The following is a 23,377-nucleotide window of genomic DNA, read 5'->3' as shown; positions in this document are numbered from 1 at the left end:
ATAAGAAGAGACTTGCTTGGGTCAAGAAACACGAGCAATGGACATTAGACCGGTGGAAATTTGTAATTTGGTCTGGAGTCCAAATTTGAGATTTTTGGTTACAACCGCCGTGTCTTTGTGAGACGTGGTGTGGGTGAACGGAGGATCTCTGCATGTGTATTTCCCACCGTAAAGCATGGAGGAGGTGGTGTTATGGTGCTTTGCTGGTGACACTGTGATATATTTAGAATTCAAGGCACACTTAACAAGCATGGCTACAACAGAATTCTGCAGCTATACGCCATGCCATATGGTTTGGCCTTAGTGGGACTATCATTTGTTTTTCAACAGGACAATGACCCAACACACCTCCAGGCTGTATAAGGGCTATTTTACCAAGAAGGAGAGTGAAGGGGTGCTGCATCAGATGACCTGGCCTCCACAATCCCCCGACCTCAACCCAATTGAGATGGTTTGGGATGAGTTGGACCGCAGAGTGAAGGAAAAGCAGCCAACAAGTGCTCAGCATATGTGGGAACTCCTTCAAGACTGTTGGAAAAGCATTCCAGGTGAAGCTGTTTGAGAGAATGCCAAGAGTGTGCATAGTTTTTTTTACGGCACAGACCAAGGCGATATGTTGGCACGTGATAATTATTAGAATATGGCAAATATAGGTAAATTCTTGCATTCTATCCATGCTGACTTTTGCGAGCTACCTGAGACATGTAACAGATAGGTGGGAGGGCATACAGGCAGTCGCCAATTTATGATTGTGCAATTTGCCTAATGGGTAATGGAAACACTTCAACCACTGTATTTCTATTCAACACACATGTTTTGTTTTGTTGGTGTGACGTCATTACGTCCGGCTGTTTTTATCGACAAGAATGTTCAACGGAAACACACTATGTAGAAGGCAATTGTCAAATCTATTTTCTATGCACATTTTCTAAATGTTGACAAAATAAATCTCTGGACAAGTTAATGGAAACATAGATACTGAGGGAGTTCATACTTTACAAAAATAAGTTTCAGTCCCTTTCTCTCCTAGACAAGACTGTCAGCTGTACATAAAGCCTTAACACACATAAACCAAACTAGTACCAAGGGACATATGGCTCTTCCTACCATGAGATTAGAGCAGCAATAGGTAATGGGTCCGAGTAATTCCCTGAACGCATACCCCAAAACCCTACTATACAAGCAGAACTGTTAATTGTATTCACATTTCTATTCGGACCTCTAACAATTGGACTGAATGTGCTGTAGACTGAGAATTATACCTATGAAAGACAGCAGTACAGGAAAATGTAAGATGCTTAATGAAAGGCCAAAAGGCTCTGGATCCTTCAGGTCACATTGCTCTGAACACAGACACCAAAAGAAGATGAGGGTGTGCTCAGAGAGGAAGGAGGAGTGGAAAACATCACATCATCCAACAAAGAAGCATCGGTTGAGTGGGTTGTTGAACAGATCATGTCCAGACTAGGGCCACAAGTAACGACACGTAGTGACAAATCTGGGAGACAGAAGGGGCCCAACTTCAACCCGATTGGCTTTGATTTCAGAGGAGAGCTGGGACTGTCTGCAAGGCATCTTCTGTGGTGCGATGAATGTTGACGTTCTGAAAGAGGAACATATACATTTTACATCCCTTCGAAGACAACACCAGGCTGACTAATCAAATCTGTCCATGGTATTTCAAAACAAAGGAGATGTGCATCAAGGCATAGAAGTGCTAGCATTTAATTTTAGTGAGAGGCACCATGTGCTGCTATACACAGTGACGTATACTGGTGTTTATGTTTGTCGCAGAGATATGGTTTAGTTTCATGCAATTTTACTCATTTTGCCATAGGGCGGAAAGAAAAATATGCAGTTTTACAGCAAATGATCCTGCAATTCTACATTTTGATCTGCAGGTCTACAAAATGTCCCATCCCTAATCTAAGAAAAGTAAATTAGTGGAAGGGGGGGGCAAGAAGCATGTTTTGCAGTAGGCTTTGTGGATGAGGATAGTTACTGCTATGGTAATGGTTACGGTCCCGGGCAGAAGGACAAGCACCGAGTCTGATGAATAGGCGTTCGTACTCTACAGGGGAAATTATTTCCAATACAGCCTTTGCATACGAATAAGGTCGAGGAACAAATGCTACTTATTTGCATAGCACAGTATATGAGAGGGTTATCAAGACATTTGTAGAACAAAAACATGACATTTGATGTTTTGATACATAAAATACAGCAGGGCTGGTCAAGTAGATTTTATTAGCAGTCAAACAGTGATGTGGAAATTACTCCCAGTCATATTCCATACTGAGCAGAGACCTTCACATTTTAATAAAACAATGTTGTTTTCCTCTGGGCCTTCTTCATACATGATCATGAATAAACATTTAATTTTAAAAAACACTAAACTGAATTAAAAAATAAATAATTAAAGAAGTACTAAAGAGTTTAAGTCTCAGAGTCCAGGTGCAAAACACAACCTCAAATCAAGTAGACATTTGTGCAACGCAATGAATACTGACAGACACACACTCAACTTTTAAACTAATTAAGACATTGATTCACATTCATATCAACAGCCACACGACTGACAAATAATCTAAATACTGAGCTTCCTGAATAGGCATTGTGGTATTTTATTAGGATCCCCACTCTTCCATGAGACTAAATTAAAAAGATTATCCAAAAATTAAAAGAAACATTTGAAATTAAATGTGCTCTGGTTCATCGCTTCACATTTGGAAGTACAACATTGATTTGCAAAACCATTATGCGCATGTCAATTTGGAGAGAAAAATATAATTTCAATAAACAGACCAAAAAAAAGGACACCAGACCCTTATAGTAAGGATATTCACAAATCAACTGGATTCCAGTTAATTATCATTACTTTAATTGAATACTTCAACTCAATCTGAGTAGAACAATTAGAGTGACTTTGATGTCAGGAAGTAAAGAGGGTATGAGTAATTGAGGACTAACTGCTTGATTGGAGGAGGAAATAAGGAGGCAGGGCCAGAGGGAGGAGTGGAAAGAAGGGAGTGTGTGGGAGAGAGTGAGTGAGGGACACTATTTCACTGATGAGCTGGTACTGTTAGCAAAGCTTCCTCTGCCATCCGTGACACCTCTACGTTCTGTTCAGCAATGAAACAAAAGGTTGGGGTCAAACATCAGGGGAACAAAATAGATGGAATGGGTTGATGGGTGGGAAAGACAGGATGTGATAAAGATATACAGTACATTATTTAATTACCCAAGTTGATTCTCAAAGTTACACTCCCAAAATTCTTCTCTACGTCTACGATAAAGAAATGGCATGAGCATGATTCCTAATGACAGATCTCACCTGATGACATCATAAATCATGGCGTTCTATCCCACAATCCTCTAACAGGTATATTCAGGTAGAGGGTGTGAAAAGGCGATGGACAAAGGTCACAACATGAGTCACTATCACCATCTTTAGTACTGATATCAGTGAACAGAACACGTATCTACAATAGAAAATCCACTCTAAGCCCTACTATTAAACACTTCTGATTGTGAAGCCACGGCAACCGGGACTGTTGAAAAGCACTACAGCTGCATTCAAATGCTCCTCAACAACAGGTTACAGAGTTGAGTGTCATCTGTCAAGCATAACACATACTCCAACTTATCCACCAAATTAGTGTGTGTGTGTGTGTGAGAGAGTGTATGTAGATATACCAACCTCTGGTTTGTCTCTGTGAGTGTTCACTGCATCCACATTTAGGTAGATTGACTCCACCTTACAGCCTGAAGACAGAGCCCAGAAAGGTGAATTTTTTGCATTATAAACCACTAAATCCAATAGTAAAATATTTATGTTATTTCACAATTTACATTGACGCAGGTGCAGACAGGACTGGGTAGCAGTGGAAGGCCAGTCTTACCATAAGCAACTGGTGTGAGCTTCAGCACAGTGTGCAGTGGGCACTTCAGGTAGGGCAGCTCCTCTGAGAAACAACACACACAACCAATAAATCTATTACAAAAGATCTACAAACAACACATTCCGTCCATCACTCTTATCCAGGAGAGACAATCAGACTGACCTGCTGTCTTATCAAGGAAGTAGGCCAGCAGGCAGCGCATGACAGCCTGATGACAGATGACCAGGACATTCTCCTGCCTCTCCAGCTCCATGATGACCGGCTCTAACCTCTGCACCAGGTCCTCATAGGACTGAGGGGACAGGGCAACTGTCAGATATACTCACAGACACACAGATAGACAGGCAGACAAACAAAAGACACTCGCCCAAAAGGGCAGGGTCACAATAGGGTCTCACACAAAAACTTCAAGTAAGGGCAATAACAGGGCACAGACAAATCCTACAACATGAGAAATTATCTTCAGTAATGGGGTCTACAGTAGAAAGAACAAGGTAGAACACCTAATCCTAATGTAGGGCCACATGACGTTAAGCCATTAGTACTGCAGTAAAGTGTCTTAGACAACAATGCCCTCTCCCACCACTGTGAGTGGGATAGACCGCCTCGCTAATCACCACCATCTCGCTAAGTGGCAGTAATGGGCATTAATGGGATGGACTAAATGTGAGGACACACCACTGCATGTTCATGCCCACTGAAAAACAGCCTGGACCCAGAGTCTGGAGCAGACAGACAGACAGGGAGAGGAAGGGGGCTTTATTTACTACAGCCTGGGGCTTAGCTGAAGCTGTCTGAGAGGCAGCTTTTCCAGGCTGGGCTCATTAGCAAGGTGTACGTGGCTATTAGCCACCTGGATGTGGTTTAATGTCCCAGTGCCAAAAGAAACAACATTTTGACCCCATGAGCAAAACATTCACTTAGTTTCTCACCTATTTTGATGCAAATTCCCATTGTGAAGAACTACAGCGGAGTAGAAGCAAGTTCTCACACACATTTCTTGGCACACATAAAACCAGTATCCAGGTTGGCAGAGCCCTTTCATAATACATACATGTGATTAAATGAGGCATTAGAGAATGCTCTCCTCTCACTCACCTCTCCCTTCGGGTAACGGTAGCGGTATTTGTCCTGGTCCCTCATTGCAAACTCCAGAGGGTAGTGCTGCTGGATCTCCTCATACATCATCTCCTCACACACACCCTGAGAATAGCACAGAACACACCACTTCAGATATACAAAATGCATGGTGTATTTGAGTATCACAGACATACACACTTTTTAGAGTCACACAGGTCGCATTTTTGAGTCGAGTAGGCGAGTCGAGTCCTCACCGCGTCTATCTCGTTGAGAGCCTTCCACTGCTCGTAGGGCACAGCCAAAGCCTCAGCTGTCTGGATGGTCCTCTTCATCTGGCTGGTCCACACCTTCAGATCACTGATCTCCTGAGACTGGATGAACTGGCTCAGATACTTGGCAAACTGCACAAGGAACAATCAACACAAAAGAGAGAAGAAAAAAAAAGAACTTATGAAACTTATTCAATATTGAAGAAATGAAAAGTTGAACATGTAAGGTAGAGATAGTCTAAGGATAGAGAGTTAGCCGTACCTCCTTGCCCCTGGGTGAGAGCCCAGAGTCTCCTCCAATGGAGCCCTTGACGTTGAGGTCACTCTCGCCATGGCGACACAGGTAGATGGAGCGTGGCGTGATGTGGATGTTCATGAGGTAGTAGACGATGCGGCTCTGGATGTGGTCCTGGACGTGGTTCACCAGGTACCTCCGGCCCACATCCATGATCTTAATGTAGGACAGATGCCTGGGAGAGTGTGGGAGGGACATGTCAGAGCTTTAGGAATTCCTTACTATATAAGAGAGAGAACACCTCATAGAAACAACATGCACTGAAACCAGCTTTAAAATTATTCACAGATTAAAGGAAAAGCAACATGTCATTGACTGTTGTAATGGGACATTATTTGATTCATTATTTTCCTGCATTTGATTTACTGTGGATATGGATTGATATGTCTGCTAAATGACAAATGTAAATGTAATAAACATGATTGTATATGCAGGAAGACACAGGCAGATGATTTACCTTGTGGGAAGGGAAACAGGAGTTAACCATGTTTAAGTACCATATTTACTTAAAGTTACAATATGTAACTTCTTGGGCGACCTGACCAAATTCACATAGAAATATAGTTATAGATCTGTCATTCAGATTAAGACCAAGTCTAAGAAGCAGTAGAAGCGGTTCTATGTGTACCAATCCTATGCTTCCTGTTCTTACGTTTCTTTTTTGCGTCTTTTACTTTCTGTTTTGTACACCAGCTTCAAACAGCTGAAAATGCAATTTTTTGGTTATGCAAAATATATTTCACAGCAGTTTAGATGGTACAATGATTCTCTACACTATACTTGCTTATTTTGTCACAAACTGAAATTAGACGAACTATTCGAATTTTAGTAACCGGGAAATGCCAGAGTGATTTCTGCATAGTGCATCTAAGTATACTGAACAAAAATATAAAAACGCAACATGTAAAGTCTTGGTCCCATTTTTCATGAGCTGAAATAAAAGATCCCAGAACACTGCTATACGCACAAAACAACATGATCATTAGACAGGTTGACCTGTGTTGGGGACAATAAAAGGCCACTCTAAAATGTGCAGATTTGTCACACAACGCTAAAGATTTCTCAAGTTTTGAGAGAGCGTGCAATTGGCATGCTGACTGCAGGAATGCCCAACAGAGCTGTTGCCAGAGAATTGAATGTTGATTTCTCTACCATATTAGAGAATTTGGCAGTACGTCCAACCGGCCTCACAACTGCAGAACACTTGTAACCACGCCAGCCCAGGACTTCCACATCAGACTTCTTCACCTGCAGGATTGTCTGGGGGGGGGAGGACTATTTCTGTCTGTAATAAAGCCCTTTTTTCGGGAACAACTCATTCTGATTAGCTGGGCCTGACTCCCCAGTGGGTGGGCCTTTGCCCTTCCAGGCCCACTAATGGCTGCCCCCCTGCCCAGTCATGTGAAATCCATAGGTTAGGGTCTAATGTATTTATTTCCTTCTATGAACTGTAACTAAGTAAAATCTTTGAAATTGTTGCATGTTGCGTTTATATTTTAGTTCAGTATAGTTGTCACTTGTTAGTCTATTGTTAACAAAGTACTGATGTTCTTACTTTTGACCCGTTAACTGCCAGTATAAAATATCTGCCAGTCTTAAAGACTGAATTCGAGGACACAGTCATAATGCATCTGTGACACTGTGATTCTGTCGCAGCTTATGTTGTGACTTCCTTCGGTGCTGTGTGATTAATATGCAAGGGTCTTCTCATAGAATTCTTGTAATAAACCAGATTAATTTTGATTGGACTTAACAACTGCTCTCCTTTTTCTTCACCTGGAAATTCCCATTACAACTGTAAAAGCTACCACTGGAATAGAACAGGTCTACAAAATGCTAATCAAATAGTAGGAGACAACTCTTTGTTCCTCAGTGAGTGAGATAAGCTGCTCACCTGTCCAGAACCTCATCCAAGGTCTCATAGGAGTTCTCATAACACTTGATTCTCTTCTTGAAGTCCTCCATAGCCTCCTCTGTGTTGCAGTTGGTGTAGTCAGGGCTGCTCAGCTTCACTTGCTGAGCAGAGAAAGAGACAGGGGAGATATAAGACTAATTGGCTCTCTCCAAAGAGTTAGCGACAGGAACTGTGGAAGAGCACTCACCACAATGTTCTCTGCAATGACTTCAGGGTCTTCACAAACAGACTCTACAAAGAACACCTAGGAGAAAAGGGAAGACTGTAAACCCCCAGGATAGACAAGACATCCAAGTCCCAGTTTTCATCTATATTTTTCGTGGCTGCCTCCACAAACCAATGCTGGCACTAAGACCGCACTCAACGAGCTGTATAGAGCCAAAGAAAGAAAACTCACATCCAGAGGTGGTGCGCCTAGTTGCCGGTGATTTTAATGCAGGGAAACTGAAATCGTCACCTTTGCAACTAGAGGCAAAAAAACCCTTTAGATCACCTTTACTCCACACATTCAAAGCTCTCCCTCGCCCTCCATTTGGCAAATCTGACCATAACTCTATCCTCCTGATTCCTGCTTACAAGCAAAAACTCAAAACAGGAAGTACCAGTGACGCACTCAATACAGAATTGGTCCGATGAAGCGGATCCTAAGCTACAGGACTGTTTCACTAGCACAGACTGGAATATGTTCCAGGATTAATCAGATAACATTGAGGAGTTTACCACATCAGTCACCGGCTTCATTAATAAGTTAATCGACGACGTCATCCCCCCCAGTGACCGTACATACATACATATCCCAACCAGAAGCTATGGATTACAGGCAACATCCGCACGGAGCTAAAGAGCTGCCGCTTTCAAGGAGTGGGACAATCCGGACGCTTGTAAGAAATCCCGCCATGACGAGCCACTTAACAGTCAAAATGTCAACACAGGACTAAGATCGAATTCTACTACGCTGGCTCTGAGGCTCGTCGAAACCCAGCCGCGAGCTGCCCAGTGACACAAGCCTACCAGACGAGCTAAATTCCTTCTATGCTTGCATCGAGGCAAGCAACATTGAAACATGCATGAGAGCACCAGCTGTTTCAGACGACTGTGTGATCTCGCGCTCCATAGTCAATGAGAGTAAGAGCTTTAAGCAGGTTAACATTCAAAAGGCTGCGGGCCAGACGGATTACCAGGACGCTTACTCAGAGCATGCACTGACCAGCTGGCAAGTGTCTTCACTGACATTATTTAACCTCTCCATGACCTAGTCTGTAATACCTACATTTCATGTAGACCAACATACTCGCTGTGCCCAAGAACACCAAGGTAACCTGTCTAAATGACTATCACCCCGTAGCACTCACATCTGTAGCCATTAAATGCTTTGAAAGGCTGGTCATAGCTCACATCAACACCATCATCCCAGACACCCCGGACCAACTCCAATTTGCATACCGCCCCAACAGATCCACAGATGATGCAATCTCTATTGCACTCCACACTGCCCTCTCCCACCTGGACAAAAGGAACACCTACGCGTTAATGCTATTCATTGACTATAGCTCAGCGTTCAAAACCATAGTGCCCTCCAAGCTCATCACTAAGCTTAGGACCAGGACCCTGGGACTGAACACCTCCCTCTGCAACTGGATCCTGGACTTACATTTACATCATTGGTGCATTCAACTTATGATAGCCAGTGGGACAACCACCTTTTTTTTTTTTACTGGCGTCGTGGGGGAGCTTGTTCCACCATTGGGGTGGCAGAGCAGCAAATAGCTTTGACTGGGCTGAGCGGGAACTGTACTTCCGTAGAGGTAGGGGGGCTAGCAGGCCAGAGGTGGATGAACGTAGTGCCCTCGTTTGGGTGTAGGGTCTGATCAAAGCCTGAAGGTAAGGAGGTGCCGTTCCCCTCACAGCTCCGTAGGCAAGCACCATGGTCTTGTAGTAGATGCAAGCCTCAACTGGAAGCCAGTGGAATGTGCGGAGGAGCGGGGTGACATGAGAGAACTTGGGAAGGTTGAACACCAGACGGGCTGCGGCGTTCTGGATAAGTGTAGGGGTTTAATGGCACAGGCAGGGAGCCCAGCCAACAGCGAGTTGCAGTAATCCAGACGGGAGATGACAAGTGCCTGGATTAGGACCTGTGCGGCTTTCTGTGTAAGGTAGGGTCGTACTCTGCGAATGTTGTAGACCATGAACCTGCAGGATCGGGTCATCACTTTGATGTTAGTGGAGAACGACAGGGTGTTGTCTAGGGTTCTTCGCACTCTGGGAGGAGGACACGATGGAGTTGTCAACCGTGATGGCGAGATCATGGAGCGGGCAGTCCTTCCCCGGGAGGAAGAGCAGCTCCGTCTTGCCGAGGTTCAGCTTGAGGTGGTGATCCGACATCCACACTGATATGTCTGCCAGACATGCAGAGATGCGATTCGCCACCTGGTTATCAGAAGGGGGAAAGGAGAAAATTAATTGTGTGTCGTCTGCGTAGCAATGATAGGAGAGACCATGTGAGGATATGACAGAGCCAAGTGACTTGGTGTATAGAGAGAATAGGAGAGGGCCTAGAACTGAGCCCTGGTGGACACCAGTGGTGAGAGCATGTGGTGCGGAGACAGATTCTCGCCACACCACCTGGTAGGAGCGACCTGTCAGGTAGGTCGCAATCCAAGAGTGAGCCGCGCCGGAGATGCCCAACTCAGAGAGGGTGGAGAGGAGGATCTGATGGTTCACAGTATCCAAGGCAGCAGACAGGTCTAGAAGGACAAGAGCAGAGGAGAGAGAGTTAGCTTTAGCAGTGCGGAGAGCCTCCGTGACATCGAGAAGAGCAGTCTCAGTTGAATGACCAGTCTTGAAACCTGACTGGTTTGGATCAAGAAGGTAATTCTGAGAGAGATAGCAGGAGAGTTGGCTAGAGACGGCACGCTCAAGAGTTGGAGAGAAAAGAAAGAAGGGATATTGGTCTGTAGTTGTTGTCATCGGAGGGATCGAGTGTAGGTTTTTTGAGGAGGGGTGCAACTCTCGCTCTCTTGAAGACGGAAGGGACATAGCCAGCGGTCAAGGATGAGTTGATGAGCAAGGTGAGGTAAGGGAGAAGGTCTCCGGAAATGGTCTGGAGAAGAGAGGAGGGGATAGGGTCAAGCGGGCAGGTTGTTGGGCGGCCGGCCGTCTCAAGTCGTAAGAGTCCATCTGGAGAGAGAGGGGAGAAAGAAGTCAAAGCATAGGGTAGGGCAGTGTGAGCAGGACCAGTGGTGTCATTTGACTTAATAAATGAGGATCGGATGTCGTCAACCTTCTTTTCAAAATGGTTGACGAAGTCATCCACAGAGAGGGAGGAGGAGGAGGATTCAGCAGGGAGGAGAAGGTGGCAAAGAGCTTCCTAGGGTTAGAGGCAGAGGCTTGACATTTAGAGTGGTGGAAAGTGGCTTTAGCAGCAGGAAGAGAATGTAGAGAGGAGGGAGTGAAAAGATGACAGGTCCGCAGGGAGTCTAGTTTTCCTCCATTTCCGCTCGGCTGCCCGGAGCCCTGTTCTGTGACCTCGCAATGAGTCGTCAAGCCACGGAGCAGGAGGGGAGGACCGAGCCGGCCGGGAGGATAGGGGACAGAGAGTCAAAAGATGCAGAAAGGGAGGAGAGGAGGCAGAATCAGGAGATCGGAGGGAGAAGGATTTAGCAGAGGGAACAGATGATAGGATGGAAGAGAGAGAGAGCGAAGGTTGCGACGGCACATTACCATCTGAGTAGGGGCAGAGTGAGTAGTGTTGGATGAGAGCGAGAGAGAAAAGGATACAAAGTAGTGGTCGGACACTTGGAGGGAAGTTAGTGAGATTAGTAGAAGAACAGCATCTAGTAAAGATGAGGTCAAGCGTATTGCCTGCCTTGTGAGTAGGGGGACGGGACGGTGAGAGGGTGAGGTCAAAAGAGGAAAGGAGTGGAAAGAAGGAGGCAGAGAGAGATGAGTCAAAGGTAGACGTAGGGAGGTTGAAGTCACCCAGAACTGTGAGGGGTGAGCCATCCTCAGGAAAGGAATTTATCAAGGCGTCAAGCTCATTGATGAACTCTCCAAGGGAACCTGGAGGGCGTTAAATGATAAGGATGTTAAGCTTGAATGGGCTAGTGACTGTGACAGCATGGAACTCAAATGAGGAGATAGACAGATGGGTCAGGGGGAAAAGAGAGAATGTCCACTTGGGAGAGATGAGGATTCCTGTGCCACCGCCGCGCTGACCAGATGCTCTCGGGGTATGCGAGAACACATGATCAGACGAGGAAAGAGCAGTGTTTTCTGTGGCTTCCTGATGGGCTGCGCCCAGGTGGTGAGGGTTGGAAACACAACATCCACCACGCTGACCCTCAACACGGGGGCCCCTCAGGTGTGCGTGCTCCTGTACTCCCTGTTCACCCACAACTGCATGGCCGTGCACGACTCCAACACCATCATTAAGTTTCCTGACAACACAGTGGTTTGCCTGACCACAGACGACGATGAGACAGCCTATAGGGAGGAGGTCAGTGACCTGGAAGTGTGGTGCCAAGACAACCACCTCTCCCTCAACGTCAGCAAGACAAAGGAGCTGATCAGGAACTACAGGCAACGGAGGGCCGGGCACGCCCCCATTGACGGGGCTGTAGTGGAGCGGGTTGAGAGCTTCAAGATCCTGTGTCCACATCACTATGGAATTGTCATGGTCCACACACACCAACAATGTCGAAGAAGGCACAACAATGCCTCTTCCCTCTCAGGGGGTTGAAAATATTTGGCATGGGCACCCAGATCCTCAAAAAGGTTCTACAGCTGCACCATTGAGAGCATCTTGACTGTCTGCATCACTGCTTGGTATGGCAACTGCTTGTCACACGACCGCAAGGCGATACAAAGGATAGTGCATACGGCCCAGTACATCACTGGGGCCGAACTCCCTGCCATCCAGGACTTCTATACCAGGCGGTGTCAGAAGAAGGCCCTAAAAATTGTCAAAGACTCCAGCCATCCAAGTCATAGACTGTTCGCTCTGCTACTGCACGGCAAGCGGTACTGATGCAGCACGTCTGGAACCAACAGGACCCTGAACAGCTTTTATCCCGAAGCCATGACACTGCTAAATAGTGAGTTAAATAGTTAACCAATACCTATCTCTTGACTCATCACATACGCTGCTGCTACCGTTTATTATCTATCCTTTTGCCTAGTCACTTTATCCCTACCTATATGTACAGTGGGAAGAACAAGTATTTGATACACTGTCGATTTTGCAGGTTTTCCTACTTACAAAGCATGTAGAGGTCTATAATTTGTATCATAGGTACACTTCAACTGTGAGAGACGGAATCTAAAACAAAAATCCAGAAAATCACATTGTATGATTTTTAAGTAATTAATTTGCATTTTATTGCATGACATAAGTGTTTGATCACCTACCAACCAGTAAGAATTCCAGCTCTCACAGACCTGTTAGTTTTTCTTTAAGAAGCTCTCCTGTTCTCCACTCATTACCTGTATTAACTGCACCTGTTTGAACTCGTTACCTGTATAAAAGACACCTGTCCACACACTCAATCAAACAGACTCCAACCTCTCCACAATGGCCAAGACCAGAGAGCTGTGTAAGGACATCAGGGATAAAATTGTAGACCTGCACAAGGCTGGGATGGGCTACAGGACAATAGGCAAGCAGCTTGGTGAGAAGGCAACAACTGTTTGTGCAATTATTAGAAATGGAAGAAGTTCAAGATGACGGTCAATCACCCTCGGTCTGGGGCCCCATGCAAGATCTCACCTCGTGGGGCATCAGTGATCATGAGGAAGGTGAGGGATCAGCCCAGAACTACACGACAGGACCTGGTCAATGACCTGAAGAGAGCTGGGACCACAGTCTCAAAGAAAACCATTAGTAACTCACTACGCCGTCATGGATTAAAATCCTGCAGTGCACGCATGGTCCCCCTGCTCAAGCCAGCACATGTCCAGGCCCATCTGAAGTTTGCCAATGACCATATGGATGATCCAGAGGAGGAATGGGAGAAGGTCATGTGGTCTGATGAGACAAAAATTGAGCTTTTTGGTCTAAACTCCACTCGCCGTGTTTGGAGGAAGAAGAAGGATGAGTACAACCCCAAGAACACTATCCCAACCGTGAAGCATGGAGGTGGAAACATCATTCTTTGGGGATGCTTTTCTGCAAAGGGGACAGGACGACTGCACCGTATTGAGGGGAGGATGGATGGGGCCATGTATTGCGAGATCTTGGCCAACAACCTCCTTCCCTCAGTAAGAGCATTGAAGATGGGTCGTGGCTGGGTCTTCCAGCATGACAACGACCCGAAACACACAGCCAGGGCAACTAAGGAGTGGCTCCGTAAGAAGCATCTCAAGGTCCTGGAGTGGCCTAGCCAGTCTCCAGACCTGAACCCAATAGAAAATCTTTGGAGGGAGCTGAAAGTCTATTGCCCAGCGACAGCCCCGAAACCTGAAGGATCTGGAGAAGGTCTGTATGGAGGAGTGGGCCAAAATCCCTGCTGCAGTGTGTGCAAACCTGGTCAAGACCTACAGGAAACATATGATCTCTGTAATTGCAAACAAAGGTTTCTGTACCAAATATGAAGTTCTGCTTTTCTGATGTATCAAATACTTATGTCATGCAATAAAATGCAAATTCATTACTTAAAAATCATACAATGTGATTTTCTGGAGTTTTGTTTTAGATTCCATCTCTCACAGTTTAAGTGTACCTATGATAAAATTACAGACCTCTACATGCTTTGTAAGTAGGAAAACCTGCAAAATCAGCAGTGTATCAAATACTTGTTCTCCCCACTGTACATATCTACCTCGTACCCCTGCACATCGACTCAGTACTGGTACCCTGTGTATATAGCCAAGCTTTCCTTACTCATTGTGTATATATTATTCTATTCTTTCTCTCTGCATTGTTGGGAAGCGCCCGTAAGTCAGCATTTCACTGTTAGTCTACACCTGTTGTTTACAAAGCATGTGACAAATAAAATGGTTATTTGATGTCGATGGGTGGGGTGTTCACCAACAAAACCTATGCATGCGCAACCACGAGGCTAAAAACAAACGGGGTTTGCTTACAATCAAAGGACTATTGCCAACAGTGACCGACCGGCTCGATCTTATGTAGCAAACTTTGAAAGTGTTTTCTTTTTACGTTGGATAAAAGTAGAGACTCAAGAGCTAGAAAATGGTATATCATACACTACAGTTGAGGAACAAATGGAAAATAATTCTTCTTTGAAAGTTGATCAACTTGTAACCCCACTTTTGAGAAAATGGCCCTTGAATGTTTTGGCACACCTACTGGAGAGCTCTTCTTTGTCTACACCAATTCAGCATCGTTCTCACCCTCTTAAGCCCCCACCCATCTCTTTAAGGATTCACATGTAAGGCCATGTGCTACAAAGAGTGAGTACAGTAGTGTACTAAACAACCAAAGATTAAGACTAAAGGCTGGTTTATACTACGTCTATCGACATGTCTGTAGATAGCTGTCGCAGTGACATCATGAACATTCTATTGTCGTTATGAAAAAGTAAAAACACAAAAAAACGATAGGCTGCATGACATCAGCAGCCTGGTGGTCCGAAATAGCATAACTGGTGTATTTTAACAACAATAAACCCATCTGTTTAAAAATGAATTTAGTATATGTCAATCTAGCAAACCAGGCAACTAAAAATCAACTTTCTAAACAACGTTTTGGTTAGTTTCTAGCTTGTTAGCTAGCTAACATTATACATAAAAATAAAAAAATAAAATTGGCATTAGAAACGATTACAAACACATACTGAGCAGCTCATGTTATAGACAGAAGCGGACTATATGGCAGACCAATCCGAACTCATCTCTCGGCATGTCCAGCCCATCCATTATCTCAGCCAATCATGGCTAGCGGGAAGGTTCCTGTCTTTTTCCATGGCTAAACCAACTATGTTCGTAAATTGCATTTTAGTCATTTAGCAGACGCTCTTATCCAGAGCGACTTACAGTTATTTTACATTTACATTTTAGTCATTTAGCAGACGCTCTTATCCAGAGCGACTTACAGGAGCAATTAGGGTTAAGTGCCTTGCTTAAGGGCACATCGACAGATTTTTCACCTAGTCGGCTCGGGGATTAGAACCAGCGACCTTTCGGTTACTGGCACAACGCTCTTACCCACTAAGCTACCTGCCGCCCTGTTATAGTGAGGACATTTTCATACTGGCCCCCCGTGGGAATCAAACCCACAACCCTGGCGTTGCAAGCGCCATGCTCTACCAACTGAGCTACACGGGACCAAATTAAAATGTTATTCGTATTTACAGATGGCATACAAGTTTGTTATTAAGGTAAATGAAAGTTCACGTTCTCCAAAAAATGCATTTTGATATAAAAAAAAATTTATGTTTACGTTCAAATGCCTATCCTGTGAAGTAGTGATGCGCGACATACGCCTAGTTTCCTGAAACGAGCTACAGTGCCTTCAGAAAGTAGTCACACACCTTGACTTTTTCCACATTTTGTTGTGTTACAAAGCGGGATTAAAGTGGATTTAAAAAGATGCAATACACAGGAATCACTGCAATTTCCTGGTTGCTAAAAATTATAATAGTTCGCCTAATTTCAGTTTGTGACAAAACAAGCAAGTATAGTGTAGAGAATCATTGTACCATCTAAGCCGCTGTGAAATATATTTTCAATAACCCAAAATATTGTATTTTGAGCTGTTTGAAGCTGGTGTACAAAACCGAAAGTAAAAGACGTAAAAAACGAAACTTAAGAACAGGAAGCATAGGATTGTGCAGATAGCACAGATCTACCGCTTCTTAGACTTGCTTTCAATGAGAATGACAGATCTATAACTCACATTTCTATTTGGTCAGTTAGCCCAAAGTTACACATTGTAGCTTTGTCATTTTTGTCAACGATCTAGACAAAATACTCTACCAAAAATAAAAAGCAATTTTTTTACATGAAAAATAAAACACTAATATATCTTGATTAGATAAGTATTCAACCCACTGAGTCAATACATGTTAGAATAACCTTTGGCAGTGATTACAGCTGTGAGTCTTTTGGGGTAAAGTCTAAGAGCTTTCCACACCTGGATTGTGCAATATTTGCCCATTATTCTTTTCAAAATTCTTCAAGCTCTGTCAAATTGGTTGTTGATCATTGCTAGACAACCCTTTTCAAGTCTTGCCATATATTTTCAAGCAGATTTAAGACAAAACTTTAACTTGGCCACTCAAGAACATTCACCGTCTTATTGGTAAGCAACTCCAGTGTAGATTTGGCCTTCTGTTTTAGGTTATCGTCCCGCTGAAAGGTGAATTCATCTCCCAGTCAAAACAAGAGATGGTATCAAGAACAAAATACAACTAGCTGAAATAAGCCATCTACGATTCACCACACAGCAGCTTCTAGTCATTGTTGCTAACCATCTGACCGATCAGAATGAAAACACAGCCTTTTACCTCTGAGTTACGCCCACATTTTTGTTGTGACATTGTCAACCCACCCGTCTATACACAAGCATGGTCATCGCCACCACTGAAGATGCCAACATTACCTTGAAGCCATTCTGCTCAGCAAACGCAGTGATTGTCTCTCTCCTCTCTCTAGTGGTGTTAGTGGCATCAAACACCTGGAGAAAGAACAGAACACACACACACCATCACTCACAGTTCACACAGACTGAGAATGCCAGAACCTGCACTGTAACCCATATTCAAATACGCAGTGCGATATCAAAGCACTTCATGATGGGATAATCTCATTCCAATGTTAATGTGCACAAAATCTGGCCACATTGGAGCTTTTCAAATTTGATATTTTTCTTCAAAAAGTGTACGCACAGCAACTTGGCCTCCATCAGCGAGGTACTGTCTAACATCATTCAGTGCTGCTGACGCACACTGCCTGCAAAGGACAGTGGGGAAACTGAGTCAGAGGCAGCAGTGACAAGAGCCACTAATGGGTTAGCAGAGACAAAGAAATGTAGTTTGCTTACTCACAACTGGTTAAAAACAGGCACATAACAATATAATATTATGATATTGTTAGGCAATTTGGGGGATTCAAGGATGAGGATCTGATCAGTGTTTTCATAGCAGAGGATCAAAGCACTAAATGTTTCTTACCGTCTGATCTTCAGGCCCTCCTCATTGTCTGGACGGAAAAACTCAAAGGACTTGTAGATCTTCACACACTCACGCCGGTACTGCCCAACATTGAATTCTAAATGGGGGAAAGAGAGAGTTGCATGCTTTACTTATCTAGATAATATTATTGACTGTTCAGGGGCATTCTTACAATGAGTGTGTGAGTGGATTGGATTACGGAAATGTCATTTCAGGTATAAGGGCTGAAAGTTGGTACCTCTGGTGGGCACACCGATCCAGTTGAGATAGCGGGTGAGCTTCTTGGAGATATAGGTCTTCCCTCTGGCTGGGAGGCCCACAGTCACTATCAGGGTGGGGCAGTTGGTCATACATACTGCACATGGAAGAGAGGAGAGGGGATGGGAGAGACTAGTTAAATTATTCTACGGTTATTACAATTATTCTACTTGGACAGAGACTGGCATTGAAACATAAGCATGAACAAACAGTGCAGGCTAATGTTTCAGGCTGTATATAACAATTAATTGTGTATTACAGCCTGATTAATCCGACTACAAGTGACCTAGTTTGCCACTAATGACAGAAATCTCCTACTTCGATGAGTTTAAAACGACTGGAAACTTGGCCATCTTTCTAGAACTTCGACTTTCCGACCAGAAGATAGAAGATCACTTATCTTTCTAGAACCCCTCCCTCCCTCCCTCCCTCCCTCCCTCCCTCCCTCCCTCCCTCCCTCCCTCCCTCCCTCCCTCCCTCCCTCCCTCCCTCCCTCCCTCCCTCCCTCCCTCCCTCCCTCCCTCCTCTTTTATAGCTCTATGGTCCATGGGGCTGTCAGAACAGAGTCAGTAGGGTCAAGGACCTTAACCTAATTCACCTAACCTGTTACGTCAATGATCCTAACTTGCTGTGTAAATTATTCTAACCTGCTACGAAAAGTAAAATGACGTTAATTTTACAAAAACTGAATCCCTTCTAGCCATGACCAGCCAGTAGGCTAGTTAATCAGATGCAGGCATCAAAGATCATCAATAATTGATTGCCAAGACTGACGGTCACGCCATAAATAAATTCTCCACATCTTTCAGAAAGCACGGAAGTTGATTATGACACAATTACATAAGAAGATTTAACTAGCAATTAATAAAATGCAATTTCACAACATACACTGTCCATCAAATATTATAACGCTCTTGCGTAGCGCGAGTCAACCGGCTTGCTGTCTAACCGCGTCGGAAATCGTTATACGCACCCTTTCTCTGACAAATGTGTTTATCAGGAAGGCCATTTTTACAAGGCAACGGCATCCATATTTTCTTGAGCGGGTTTTGAGTTAGTTCCCGCGGCGTTGCAGAGTTTGATTGTCGTGTTTCCATTCCCACTTCCATTGAGGACATGGTGGCCTCCTCTTCTGATGGAGCGTTTCAGGAGATCTGTCTCGCATTAGTGCTGTATGGTGGTGGTTGTCATAATTGACCGAGGAACCATCAGAAGTATGTGCCTACCATAATCTCTCGAAAATACGCGCATATATTTTCTCGGAAATAATGAAGTGACGCTGTTGCAGTAAGCATCTGAGTTGCCATTTACAAATACTGCAATTACAATTTCCTACTTCCAAGTTTATACTGGGATTAATGGCGCACTACTCGACGTCATTATTCTCCTATGCATTGATGGTATTATTGTATCAAGCTACAAGCAAGGACAATGAATAAATCATTGAGCATGTAAAAACAACGTATCCGTGTAGGCCTATGTGATATATATATATATATATATATATATATATATATATATATATATATAGATATATATACACACACACACATTTTTTAAAATACATTCTGAGAAACTGATATTCTGTTTACCGTAATAACTACATAATGCGACCTCAAATACCCCAACCCTCTCCTCCGGGACCACCAGACGTTTCACATTGACTACGTTTACATGCACACCAATATCCCGTTATCATTCAGACTACTCAAGTCTTCCGTTTTTGAGTTGACGCATAAACATCATATCCCGTTTAGAATTACCCCTTAATTGTCATCAACCCCTTGACTAATTGAATCAGGTGTGCCAGTTTAGCACTAAAACAAAAATGTGAAACGAGGAGAGAGGTTGAATCAGGTGTGTAGTGCTAAGGCAAAAACAAAATTGTGCACCCCTTTGGGTTCCCAAGACCAGGATTAAGAAACCAAATCCACAGATCCATGGATTCTATTTCTGTGGTCTATTTCTATGAGATAGACTGTAGGCTGCTACAGACATGTAATGAAAGGTGGAGGTGCAACCAAGATATACAAGGACATCTTAGCACTCAAAAATACATAGATATTAGGGTGTAAAACAAATATGGGGGCACTATGTTGCTCAGAATAGATATAAAAACACTTATAGATTTTTTCCACAACACTTAAAATCACAAATGGTGAGACAATTAATTAGCTGATGGGTAAATGCCAAATTCATTGTAATGCTTGCATGACCTCAGGATACCAACAGGTTCAGTGTTTGTGAAGAACTTTGATCTGAGTCCCAAACAAAAGGGTGCACCCAAAGATTAGTATACCCTTTCATCTGTGGCACACCTCTCCAATACCAGTAGTGTTTTCCATGTTCATAAGATGGCAGCATTGGGCTAGTTAGGCTTAAGGCTTTGAAGTTTTAATAGTACATTAAACTGGACGGTGGATCAGAAGACTTGGTGATAATAATACACAATAACAAATGCATGCACAATGTTCAGAAGTGGACACATAGTGGATAAACCTCATAGTGATTATAATTGGCACCTGAGGGTCATAACAGTAACAGGAATATGATAGAGGTAGGCAGTGCCACAACAACAAACCGCAAGATCAAGCAACTTCTCTAAAAGTTCATACTTCTTCAATTTCATGTTGCTTTTCCATTTAAACCTGCTAATTTGTTGCATTTTCTGACTGTCTCATTCTCTGGTATTGCAATGACCTTGTCTTGAGCTATGGTAACCATGTTTACAAATGCCATTGCAACCCCTTGGAAGAACACCTGTGTTGGTAAAAAAAATGCGTAACTGACCACTGAGTTAATAGTGTTGGAGCGATGGCTGCTGTAAACATATGAGTTACTGTGATACAAGCCACATCGAATTTGGCTATAAATAACAATTTACATTAGCTAATTATATATTGACAATGTATTAACCATTTCTAAGTCTTTATGTAGAGAAATCTGTATTGCGAGCAAAGCAAGTTGTTGCTCCTTTTAGGTGAACACATTCACTCAAATGTTTTCACTGGAATAAGAGATGGAGAGAGTGTTTATTTAAGCATTACAGGCCTCTTCTCTCAAATGCCCTGCCTGACTGGCTGTGATAGGTACAGTGTAAGTTTATAATACATGCCTTCTGATTATGCAATAGACCAAGGTTTGTGGGAAGGAAGAGGAAGCGTCATATTTCCAAAGAATGTCTTTGAGTCATAATAAACAAACTTGCCATGTCAAAGCATGAGACAGGGAACTACTCAGACTGTCCACTATGACAACAAATAAATGCACATTAAATGCTGTAGAAGTTTTTCATGGCCTTCCTATGGATACTGCATGTGCCTTACACACACTAAATGGAGCTCTGCTAACCTTGCTGAGCATATGACTTTCAGACCTGCCCCTGACAGACTTTTGCCATTTTTGAATGATTGTGTGTGAATGCTGTAGTTGTATTTCAATTCTCTAACCCGTCCAACCTGATATAAATCTTATTTGTCAGCATCAATCTGCTTTAGAGCAGGTTTTGACTTCCAACAGTAAGCTTTAGCCACTATGTAAATTCCCTGGTTTCTCAACCTGCCAGGTAGGCTTCCTGGCAAGCCCACCTGTCATTCAGTCATAGTCAAAACATTGGCATAGCAGTGCCCTATGAGAAATTGAGGCAGTGAAAACACAATTCATACAAAGTTGACAGTCTTGTATTTGGTGCAGTTGTAACACCACAGTGAGGCAGTTTTCCAGGATATCTGTGAGGATATATTGCAAGGATGTTCTACACTACATTAGATCATGAACAGAAAGTTGGTCTAGCACAGCCCTTCCCATGTCGCAGCTGTGATACACACTGAGTATACCAAACATTAGGAACACCTTCCTAATATTGAGTTGCACCCCATGAAAAACCCAGTAGCGTTGCAGTTCTTGACACAAACCGGTGCGCCTGGCACCTACCCCGTTTAAAGGCACTTACATATTTTGTCTTGCCCATTCAGCCTCTGAATAACACACATACACAATTCATGTCTTAATTGCCTCAAGGCTTAAAAATCCTTCTTTAACCTGTCTCCTCTCCTTCATCTACACAGATTGAAGTGGAATTAACAGGTGACATCAATAAGGGATCATAGCTTTCACCTACTCAGTCAATGTCATGGAAAGAGCAGGTGTCCTTAATGTTTTGTACACTCAGTGTAGAAGCCACATGACGTAATAACATGTGGAAACTCACTTGCCTACAAATGCCAATGGTTATCAGTATCCTAGCATGTCTACCGTTGCCATATAATATATTGATCATAGCCGTTCCTCAAAATTCAGTTTACATGAGTTTTCATGAAACAGAGTCCATAGAGTCTGTGGTGAAAATGTATAAATTATTTTGCATAAATTCAGCAGTCATTTCAAATCGGCCACAAGAACCTAATGCATGATATTACATTATACCCTTCCTCAGGGAACCACCAGTAGCCTAATCCTGTTAGCCCCAGATAGGCTATAGAAATGAATTGTCAAGCTTTGACCACATATTGCAAGCTACATTTACACTGTATCCTATGAACCTACTGCTTTTTGTGTTGAATGAATGGACTTGTAGGCTACGACTCTGTTGTAGGTCAGCTTCGAATTAAATAGCTGTTTATGGGCAATAAATAACATGTTTGTCAGTGTGGTAATCTCTCATGGATGTCAGTCTTCAAAACAGATACATTGTATCGTCAAAGCAACAGACCGCCTGTGACATTAGCACTTGTTTACGTCTTCCGCAGAGCCGATACTTGTTATCGGTTGGCTATTCACAGCCCGGCTTTAGTCGAATGGATGCATTCGTATTTTTAACCTTAATATCTAAAGTCCAAATTCCTTACCCGTCCGATCCAGATTATGCGTGCTTTTAAAACGACTGCAGCCTCTCATCATCCGTGTTTAGTTCTGATGTAGCCAACGTTGAAGCTCAGAGGTTGGTTGTGGTGTGTGTGCGTCTGATGAGAGCGGGGCAATCACACTGAATGAAACGTGCTACAGCCAGTTAAGGTCTTGAGCTGTGTGTTGAAATTGCTGAGATCCGTGTTGACAATGCATGCACACACCCACTTCGGTAAATTGCTCCAGAGTGATTGCGATTCCTTTGTAAGAGGCTCAGGCTGACTATTCCGTTTCTCAAGAAAGATAACATTTACATTACATTTACGTCATTTAGCAGACGCTCTTATCCAGAGCGACTTACAAATATAACCTTATAACCCCCCCCCCCTTATTTTTCTCTTTGTTTTCATAATTTTAAAAAAAATCTTTTTTAAATTTATTATTATTAAAAAATTTTAGGGGGGGGGGGTTGGGGTAAGGGGGGGGGTAGAAGGATTACTTTATCCTATCCCAGGTATTCCTTAAAGAGGTGGGGTTTCAAATGTCTCCGGAAGGTGGTGAGTGACTCCGCTGTCCTGGCGTCGTGAGGGAGCTTGTTCCACCATTGGGGTGCCAGAGCAGCGAACAGTTTTGACTGGGCTGAGATAACTAACATGTTGTGATATTTAACTTATTTTCACTAT

General features: G+C 43.5%; 1 protein-coding gene across 3 annotated transcripts; it reads right to left on the bottom strand.

Annotated features, from left to right (window-relative positions):
• Window positions 1–1,535: 1,535 nt before the first annotated feature.
• Window positions 1,536–22,832, bottom strand: LOC311133739 (6-phosphofructo-2-kinase/fructose-2,6-bisphosphatase 4-like). 3 transcript variants are annotated; one of them, XM_084167290.1, is made up of 14 exons: window positions 22,697–22,814; window positions 17,830–17,946; window positions 17,592–17,688; window positions 17,307–17,370; window positions 17,021–17,095; window positions 7,649–7,705; window positions 7,441–7,562; window positions 5,514–5,721; window positions 5,237–5,383; window positions 5,001–5,105; window positions 4,065–4,194; window positions 3,903–3,965; window positions 3,701–3,765; window positions 1,536–1,603 (listed from the first exon to the last, which is right to left on the bottom strand). In XM_084167290.1, exons 1-14 carry the CDS (start codon window positions 22,746–22,748, stop codon window positions 1,544–1,546), a joined length of 1,362 nt encoding a protein of 453 aa, XP_084023416.1. In that variant the 5' UTR covers window positions 22,749–22,814; the 3' UTR covers window positions 1,536–1,543. The 3 variants fall into 3 exon arrangements, with proteins under 3 accessions (XP_084023416.1, XP_084023415.1, XP_084023414.1); XM_084167289.1 differs by lacking the exon at window positions 1,536–1,603 and adding an exon at window positions 2,229–3,122 and having other exon boundaries at window positions 22,697–22,832; XM_084167288.1 differs by lacking the exons at window positions 1,536–1,603; window positions 22,697–22,814 and adding exons at window positions 2,229–3,122; window positions 18,823–19,065.
• Between the last annotated feature and the right edge of the window lie 545 nt (window positions 22,833–23,377).

Source organism: Coregonus lavaretus (genome assembly GCF_964263955.1).
Source record: "Coregonus lavaretus genome assembly, chromosome: 8".
In the NCBI taxonomy this organism is placed as follows: domain Eukaryota; kingdom Metazoa; phylum Chordata; class Actinopteri; order Salmoniformes; family Salmonidae; genus Coregonus; species Coregonus lavaretus.
The sequence above is the reverse complement of the archived record's forward strand: the minus strand, read 5'-3'. Positions and strand labels throughout refer to the sequence as shown.